The 10010-nt window shown below is 34.2% G+C and overlaps 1 protein-coding gene across 1 annotated transcript; it reads left to right on the forward strand.

Annotated features, from left to right (window-relative positions):
* Positions 1 to 2068: 2068 nt before the first annotated feature.
* Positions 2069 to 9343, forward strand: LOC145605396 (uncharacterized). The gene is made up of 6 exons (XM_081661436.1): positions 2069 to 2424; positions 2568 to 2642; positions 4849 to 4920; positions 6540 to 6605; positions 6683 to 6754; positions 6860 to 9343. Exons 2-6 carry the CDS (start codon positions 2633 to 2635, stop codon positions 9001 to 9003), a joined length of 2364 nt encoding a protein of 787 aa, XP_081517562.1. The 5' UTR covers positions 2069 to 2424; positions 2568 to 2632; the 3' UTR covers positions 9004 to 9343.
* Positions 9344 to 10010: the final 667 nt, after the last annotated feature.

A 10010-nucleotide genomic window follows, 5' to 3' on the forward strand; every position in this document is an offset into this window, starting at 1 on the left:
AAAAATTCAAACCAAACCGCACCGCAAACCGCAAAATCAATAGATATACTAAAATTTAAAAATAAACTAAAAAAACACAACTATAAAAATAAAAGACCCTAAAATTTTGTAGGGTTACTGATTTTATTTTGCAATACATTAGTAGCCCACATCTTCATCTCTAATTCTCATCTATCCTTCCTCTCCCTCATTGTTCTTCCTCTCTAACTCTTTGTATCAATTTCACTATTTCTACATCTCTTTCTCCTTCAAATCTTAATTTTTGAGAGATCAAGACCATTGATTTTCAAACAATCGACCACCACATACAATCAGATTGTTAATTGCTCGTCTCCAATACTAAATTCACAAAGAAATCTGAGTTGATGTGGGAAGGAAACATGGAAAATAGATTCTTATATTGTATCTATATGTACTGAATTGTGTGGGTCATTATTAAGAAAACCAAAAGTTTTCCTTTCTTACTGTACGTTTCTTGTGCTTTGGAGTTGTAAGGCTTTTTCATTTGTGATATAACTTTTGGTTTTTGTATCAGTTAAGTTATAATGGAGTGGTTATGGTTTACTTAATAATTTTGCTTCATGTTTGCCTTGGCATGTTACTTGGGTCACTATTAGTAAAGCACTACCTCTGATCTGTATTGAATCATCTGCATAGTTGTACAGTTTTCAAGTAAAAATTTCATAAGAGAAGATTAGCAAATAAACATTTTTTGTGAGGTAAGAAAACTGTGGAAAAACCGCAAACTGCACCGCACCAAACTGTATATTGCGGTGCGGTTTAGTGCGGTTTGTATATAATTGCGGTTTGGTGCGGTTTGAAAAATCACAAACCGCAATTATGCGGTTTGGTGCGGTTTGAGATCCAAACCGCACCGTGCACAGCCCTATATATGCATATGAGGATTGAAGAGTGAGGGTAAATTTTTTTTTTCTCTAACTTTTGTAACAGATAAATATTAAAACTCTCCAAACTTTAGTACCTTTTGATAAATGTGTCAGCATTTTAATTTTTCTTTTTTTTTTGGCAAATGGTAACCTGTTGTAGTAGGCTAATTAAGGGTTGAGTACGCTACCTGCAACAATTGAAACGTTAGTACCTTAACTGCAACTTTTGCCAAACATTAGTACATTCAATTGCATATTACTCGGTACCATTGAATTTTCAGTGGTACAATTTATGCATAAATTTTGTACAACTGAATGCATATATAATACTATTATATGCATATATAGTATCACTGTATATTCAATGGTATCATTTGATCATCTAATGATACCAGAATATGCGTTCGTTTGTACATATGTATAATTAAATGAATACTCCTTGTTATGCATTTATATATGCTAACTTTCCTCCATTTCTAGTTCCTCACGAGTACCATACAAAATTACGTTAGGGTGAAAATTACGCGCCAAAATCAACAAGAAAAGAAGAGTAAGTCAAATCATTTTCAGTGGGTCCTACAGTCAATGCTTTGCTGGAACCGACCACTTTCAGCTTTTAGTATGGCACATTTATTTTCTCGTTATATTGCTTCTTTTCTTAATTTTTTTTCTATTTTTTTCCTTGAAAAAATCAAGAAAATACAATATGTTACTCCCTCTGTTCCTAAATGGTTTTTACATTTCCATTTAGGGGGTTCCTTTTTATTCTTTACATTTAGTATCTTTCCTATTATGGTCATAAATTTTGGACTAAATTACCTTTGTTTTACAATTTATTACTCAAAAGTCCTTACTTTTCCATGTGCTATGGTACTTTTTGTACCATTTTAATAGTTTTTCAACACTTATTACTCGTATTACTTTCTCTCTCCTCTCTCCTCTAATTTCTCCACCCCACATGCTCAACATTGTATTTTTCAATAAATTTGTACTTTCAATCATTGAAATATTCCAATATGTCTCAACTTTACACAATTTCTTAATTACCGCGCATAATTCCAAACGTAAAAAACATTAGGGAACGGAGGGAGTACGTATTAATTTTATTTAATTAATTTTCTTGGGTATGTGTTTATTTTTTTATTTAATCAACAATTCCTTTTTGAAGAGCACGAGATGTCTGTCATAATGGTGTTGAAATAAGTAGTATCTTACATGTGTGTTCTTGTTTTTTTCCTTCTTTAATTATTCATTTTTTCTGGGTTTTAGGAATTCTCAAAATTCCCCCTTTTTTTTCATACACTGAGTTACTTCACTTAAAAATCTAAGAAAAATACAAATAAAAATTGTTAAAAAAAGTTGAAAACCCGTAAAAAAAAATTCTGGGTTTTCTTAGATTTTAATTGGGGAATACGGAGTAGCATTTTCAGGTTGATTTTGAGTAAAGGGTGTTTTTAATTTTTCATATATACCTTACATTTTTCATGCATTTAGATGTTCGTGGTCCTAATTTCCAAATCGAAAGCTGCAATTTTTAGTAAGTTTTCTTTCCTAATTTTAAGTTTTAGTAATGGGTTTAATGTGATAAGGTTCTGTGAGGTGTTAATAATGTAGACGAGATTTGATCCCGGGTCTTGAAATAAGATTTTCTGACATGGGAAATTTTGTTATACAATGCAGGAATTTGTGGCATTAGAGTTGCTGTTATTCTTCCTCTTTGAAGCTAATTTTGTTGGAATTTAGCAATGAGATTAGGTGAGTTTGATATTTGCTCATTCTAAGTATAAATTATATCATTTGTTTTGCAAAAATCCAAGTGGTAAGATTGTTTCAGTGGTTTTTTGGTACACAGATTGTTTCAGTGTTAATTGTCAGTTAAGCATTTTATGGAGCACTAAATTACAGTAAATTAGCAGAAATTAAATTTTTCATGATTCTTTTTATGTAACCTTATCAGCATTGTGTTGAGTTTTTGTTTCAATGTAGTAAGGGTTTAAGGCTTTGTGTGTTTTGAGGAACAGCTTTAAGGTGAGGAAAATTAAGGATATCCTATTTGATAGAGAGTAGTTTTTGTAGAGTTTGGTGATATTGGTTTGAGAACCCTGGATTTGAAAATTGCATCATATTGTGTTGGATGATCTGTGAGTTTGGCCTGCATTTCTGGTATTTTGGGGGCAGTAAAGCCAGCAATCGCCTCTCGTTCAAGGTTAATGTTCAGTATTCACTCTCTATTTGAGGTTAGAGAGTCTTAAATGGTAGTAATGTAGATAAATTTTGATCCAGACTCTTAGGTGCCATGGCCAAAACTTTACTAAGGTAGTTTGGCATTCTTTAGTATGAGGAATCTAGTATATTTCCAATTTTTCCGTTACTTTTCCCCATGACTCCATGAGTTATGATAATATAACATCATTTTCACCCTTTGGGAGAATGTCACTGTGAATTGTGATTGAAACTGATACATGTAAAGTATACCTTTACTCTTCGGCCTCCGTTGGTTACAGGTCACTTTGATTTGAGGTCATAATTTCTTTCACTGTTACAAGTTTTTTACATTTTCTCCATATCAATGTAGTCTTGTTTTGGAATTAATAGGTAAGGGTATATGAGTGGTGATATGGAAATTCAAATTTTTGCATACTAAAAATAGAAAGTGTCTTGTCATACTGTGACAGCCTAAAATTGAGCACAGCCTGTAAATTTGGGACAGGGGATGTGAGAATTGCTTTATCCTAGACTGATGGTTAATGATTCTAAAGCCTTAGGAGCTACATTGGTGTGAGTGGATATATATCGAGATTGGATTTTGTTAATATAGATTTTTGATTTGTTTCATTTAGTAGAACACGGTGGTACCAACACACATAAAGATTGATGGTACATTTTACCAGTGGTGCTATAGTACAATAGTAGTATTACATGGTGAAAGCTGTGATCTACGACTGTCACAATCTAAATTTTATGAATCTAAAGTGATTGGTTCACATATGCCTATCAATTTGGCCTAAGATGTTACCATATTGGTTGCTGATTTAATGTACTAGCAACTTCTATTTGTTGTACTATATTTCTCAAATTTCTCAAATTACCAAGTAGGTAGAAAAAAAATAATAGAGGCAAGTGACAACTTGGTAAAATTACCTCTCAGGCAGCTTATAGACAATAAAAATAGATCTTCAGTGACTTATTGGTAAAATAAAGTTAAGTTTTGGCTACAGTTTATGAAAAAAGGGCCAAAACTGAGAATTTTTTTGGTTGATCTTGTGGTTAGTAGCTAACTTTATTTTCTACAAGAAGCTCGTACTTGTTCGTGACTCATGTTGTGAATTAAAATACAAAGAGTCGATTGGTTGTTTTTTCCCCACTCTATCCTTGTTTACTTTTAGATAGTCATAGGACACAACCTAAGCCCCAAATTACCTGTGATGTAGCTTTCAACAAGCTGGACTATTATACCTGAGACCATTATAGCTTTGCTCAATGTGGCTTATCCCATCTTGTATATACAATGTTTGCATATATGTTGGACTATAAATATAAGAGAAGGGAAGAGAAGAGCATAAAAGTTAAAACGACTCTCCATTAATTCCATAATTTCCATTTAAAACTAACTACAATAAAAGTTTTATATAGGCTAAACTAACAAAGCTATAAGCTTTATAACAAGTGAAGCATAATCCCACATATAGATTACTGTACAAACTAAACCACTAAATCCATTCACCTCACATTCTGCAACATACTTAGCAACCTAACAAACATGTGTTCCCTAACTATAGGCAATCTATTCAATGAGCTTCCATCAGTTGTAGCTGTACTTTTCTGCATTATGTTTGCTTAATGCTCCTTCATATAGTCATTTAAAATGATTCTGGTGCTATCAAACTATCATAATAATTATTTACTGCTTTGGCCAATGTATCTCGATTTATGTATGATTTCTATGATTAACATCACTCAGGCATTCAACAGAATGATATCGACTCATCCACTGGGCAAAGTCTTTCTGGCAGTTTCAGAAAATCTACATCTGGTTCGTATTATTTTTAATGTTGCTCATGTTGGCTTGCATTCCATATCCTGTTCATTTATTCATTTGTGAACATTACCAATTTACCATCATGTATTTTTTTTTAATTATATGAGACAAATGACAGTGATCCTAATCACTCTAAGGTTCAGCTGTGAATTAGCTTCATGAAATATGAAAAAACAAATTCTATAAGCTTCATGGAGGGCAGAAATCATATGGGAAAAATTACTTCCAATTAGGTAGGAAAAGAGAGGAAAGGGAAGAAAGAGAAGGGAAAAGAAGGTGTATAACATTGTGCATTGTATGGTTTAATAAATAAAATCGAAAAGCTTACTTATTTTTTTGGCTTAATAAAGAACTTGGAAGATTAAGAAGCGACCCAAGCTATTTTCTTTTCTACCAATTCCTGTATAATAATTTCAAATTAGCATTGGAAAGTTCTTGTTTCCTTTTCTTTTCTTTCCATACAATACCTCTCTAACAAACAAAATGTTAGTTGCAAAGATGACTACTCTAGTAGTGTCAAGAATAAAATTATTCCTCTTAGTACATAAACCATATAGAGTTTCCACAAAAAAGACTCGTGCTTTAGCCAGGGCCGTTTTTGAGATTTTGGTGGCCCTAGGGCGAAGTAAGATATTGGGCCCTATTTATACTTCCTCGGTTTCATATTGCAATACTTTGCCCAAAACGCTCTCATATTTTTAAGTCAATGCAATTATATATATATTTTTTAAATGATGTACTCCGCATAATTTAAATTATGTTAAAGAATCTAAAAAAAAAAAAATCAGATTAGGTACAGATGTCTTTTTTTTTTGGTTGAAATATACATAGCTTTTTCCTTATAACAAAAAATTGGAGTGCAATTATATTTAAAAAACAAGAGCAGCTTGATAAATATTGTTCATTAAATGTTAATATGTTTGAATAATGCTTCTATCTTGTGTTTCATATCTAACTTCATTGGGTCTTTGGTGAAAATAATTTTTTTTTAAAAATCATTAAATGTTAAAATGTTTGAATAATGCTTCTATCTTGTGTTTCATATCTAACTTCATTGGGTCTTTGGTGAAAATAAATATTTTTTAATAAGAGATAAAACATTTCAACAATATTCAACCACCAAGCACACAAAGAACTATGTTCAAATGTGCACGTAATTACTTATATTAACTGATCTTGTAGACTCTAAAGCTCAGCGAAATGGGCCCTTTCTGACCGTGGGCCCTGGCAGGTGCCCCGGCTGCCGTGCCTCAAATACGGCCCTGGCTTTAGCATTTACCAGTTACAAATGGACTTTTATCTGAGGTTTGCAGGGCCTTCCATTTGATATTTATATAGAGTTGATAGCAGCCTCATTTAGAACATATATAGTTTCCTTCTGGTTGTATCCAAGGCGGCAATGCTATAAAAGATACATAATTACATTATTCAAGTGGCACTTCTTGGTGCTATTATGATGATGATGTATGTGCCAATTATTTTTTGCAATTTCTGGCTTATATTATGGCTGACTAGCTGAGTATGGTTATAAAGATCGTTTGTGTTGAAAACATTCATAAATGGCAAAATGGCATATTGCACAATCTCATGGACTTATGGTGGGCATCTTGCAGTATTTGGAGAAAATGACTCTTCACCTGGACATGATGTGGATGGAAGTTTCAGGAAATCCAACACTGGTCAGTAGCTAAGTTATTTCTATCGTCCAACAATTATATATATCATTTTTGGTTTCTAAATAGGTGACATGCCTCAGGGTTTCATCATAATGATCTGGACCTATACTCGGCACAAACTTTCAATGAAAGTTTCAGAAAGCCAAAAACTGGTATTTTTATGTTCTCTACCTTGCATCAATGAAGACTTCAAAATGTATTCAGTCCTCTTAATCATAGCTACCTAATCTCCAATATGCATTGCTAATGATTTTCAGGGGTCTGCAAGGGTTCTTCTGGCTTATCATCTCATAACAAGTTAGCTCCTATCTCCAAAAGAGCCTACAAAGCACTCAAAGACTGCGCAAGAAACTTAGTTGACTCTGAACTTTTTATTCAGAGCCTAGAAGATTGGATTTTGGAAAACTCTCTTACAGATTCCAACCATGAATATTCATTTGACTCTCCTTTCCAGATTGATGAACTCCGTCAGCTTGATTATGCTTTAGAGGGAACCTTTTTTCAGCAACTTTTTCGAATGCCTACTTCCTTATACTGCTCTAGTGATCTAAAAGAAGAGGAATATTTTGCTCTGGAAGATTTCCTCCACACCATGGCTGATGGATTATGGCGTACCTTTTGGCATAAAAGTTCCCCTTCGCCATTTGTTGTGTCTTGTGCTCGTCATCCTCGATCAAGGTTCTATTCTCTAGATAAAGCGATATCAAGGGGGAAAGTTGCAGAGCTTTGTGGTGCAGCTTTAATTGCAAGAGATGGAAATGATGTAAATATCCATTGGGACCAAGTAGTTCAATTATCGTTATTCAAACCTGATATAATGCTGGGAAATAAATTGGGGATCTCACTGAATGCACTAAGTGAAACCCTTTTCTACGGTTTTCATATACTTATTTCAAGGAGGCTAAGCAAACGTTGCGAGTTTAATGATAATTCTGTTTACATTCTGGTTATGGATTCTAAGTTTGGAGCAGTGGTGAAGCTAACTGGTGATGTTCGTCATCTTGAGCTGAATCTGGATAATCCATATCAGGCAGTGGCGGAATGGATGAAGACTCATTCAGAGGTCAGTGTTTCTACAGTGGACAGAATATGGAATAAGCTAGGAAATGCCAACTGGGGGGACTTGGGAACTCTGCAGCTTCTCTTGGCAACTTTCTACTCTATTGTCCAATTTGGTGGTTCGCCAAGAAAATCAATAGCCTCACTAGCATCAGATCACAGCCTCCGACTTCAGAAAAGAAGAATTGAGTGTCATCTTTTGGAGACTGAAACCGGTAAGCATCTCTCTCATGACTATGCACAAGGAGAAAGAGAAATTGTAGAGCTTGAGCATGAAGTTAATCCAGCAATTATGCATCAAGCATCACACCTGATGCTACAAGAGGGTGATATAATACATGTTGAAGATCAGCAGCAAGGTGAAAAGAGTTTTCAAATCCACGAGCCATTGTTTGATGAAAAATCCTTTTGCTATAGTGCTATATCACTAGAAAATCCCACGCAGTTGTTGACTTTATATGTGGGTGCTCATCCATCTAGATTAGAACCATCATGGGAAGATATGAGTTTATGGTATCAAGTACAAAGGCAAACCAAAGTTCTAAATGTCTTGAGGCAGGCCGGAATTTCGAGCAAGTATTTGCCTGAAATTGTGGCCTCTGGCAAAATGTTGCATCCGGGTAGTTGTAAGAAAAAAAATCCAAATGAGAAATGTGATCATCCACTGTGTGGAACCCCGGTTCTTGTGATTTTTCCCATTGGCGAGCCTGTTTCATCCATTGTTTCTCAAGATGGGCCATTTTCCTGCGAGGAGGTGATCCGTTGCTGCAGAGATTGTTTAGCAGCTTTGAGAAGTGCAAAGATGGCAAATGTTCAGCATGGAGACATTTGTCCGGAGAATGTGGTACGTGTTAGTGATGCTCAGGGCTCAAGCAGTAGCTTCTTTTACGTCCCAGTATCATGGGGACGGGCTGTTTTGGAGGAAAGAGATGGCCCTGCAATGAACTTATTCTTTTCGTCATCCCATACTCTTCAGCACGGGAAACTTTGCCCTTCATCTGATGTGGAGAGCCTTGTTTATTTACTATACTTCTTGTGTGGAGGAAATATGCAGCAACAAGATTCAATAGAGTCTGCTCTGCAATGGAGGCAGAGGAGCTGGGCTAAGAGACACATCCAGAGGCACCTTGGTGAAGTTTCTGCTATTCTGAAGGCGTTTGCTGATTACGTTGACACCCTATGTGGGACTCCATACCCAGTTGACTATGATGGTTGGCTAAAAAGATTGGATAAGGCTGTTAATGAGTCAGCTGACAAGGGAAAGCTGGTTGAAGAAATGGCCATAAACATGAGAATTGAAGATATTGCTGGTTCTTCGGGGATATCTGAAGGTGGTTCTTGATCTTTCTGCTGCTGTCATTGTACTTTGCATGAGTTTTATGTTTTGTTATTGTATCACAGGCTCGAAAACTGCCATTAGTTTATCTAGGAAATCTTTATTGTGGCTGCACAATGCGCAAATGTTGTGCAGGATCCTATTGATCCAGTGACCATGTAATAGTTCAGCTTTCCAGCTGAACATAGGTTTCTCTTGGAGATACGACATAGTTTTGTAAATGAGCTAACTAAGCTTAAATACATTAGGGGCATCAAGGGTGCCAATTTGTGCACATTTCATGTAATCGCAACTGTATTGGAAGCTGCAAAGCATGTCTGATCTGCTTACAGTATCTCTATTAGTTAGACAGGAAGGTGCATAAGCATCAGTCTTTGCAATTTCTACGGCAAAGCATAATTTTAACCATGAGTGTGCAACAAATGGGTCACAACACACAAGGTACATGGTCTGAAACAAAATCATTTAAATAATTTAAGGATGATTATATTTTAGTGTTGCTTATGTGGCGATTGAATTTTTTACGGTTTAAAAGGATTGTTTTCTCAAGTATATCTATAATATTTAATTAACCTGTAGTCACGGGTTAAAAAAGGATAATTATTATTTTTATGTAATTTATAATGCATAAAACCTAAATCATATATACTTTTTAATTCTAAAATAAAATGTGATTTCATATCATTAATTATCTTATGTGGATTTATTTTTAAATTCTAAAATAAAATGTAATTTTTTTTTATTATGTATATTATTTCATTATGTATATAATTTTTTTTGAGGTTGTTTTTCTAAAATAATTCAAACCCTAAATCGTTATTCATGGATTTTTTTTGTTAACTTACGTGGTACATAAAATAAAATTATCTCAAATCTTATTCGTTAATTTTACTTATGTGGCTAACTGCCTATTGTTTGTACTTTTTTTTTGATTTATTGATCTAAGCTATAATGATTTTTGTAAGTAAATTATTATTTTATACATTATATTTATCGAATATCTAGATAAATTA

Source organism: Chenopodium album, chromosome 22 (genome assembly GCF_948465745.1).
Source record: "Chenopodium album chromosome 22, dcCheAlbu1.1, whole genome shotgun sequence".
Lineage (NCBI taxonomy): Eukaryota > Viridiplantae > Streptophyta > Magnoliopsida > Caryophyllales > Amaranthaceae > Chenopodium > Chenopodium album.

Coding starts and splice junctions, on each gene's coding strand:
- LOC145605396 (XM_081661436.1), top strand. Junction 4,921..6,539: donor TTTCAGAAAATCTACATCTG/GTTCGTATTATT, acceptor GGCATCTTGCAG/TATTTGGAGAAAATGACTCT. Junction 6,755..6,859: donor TTTCAGAAAGCCAAAAACTG/GTATTTTTATGT, acceptor AATGATTTTCAG/GGGTCTGCAAGGGTTCTTCT.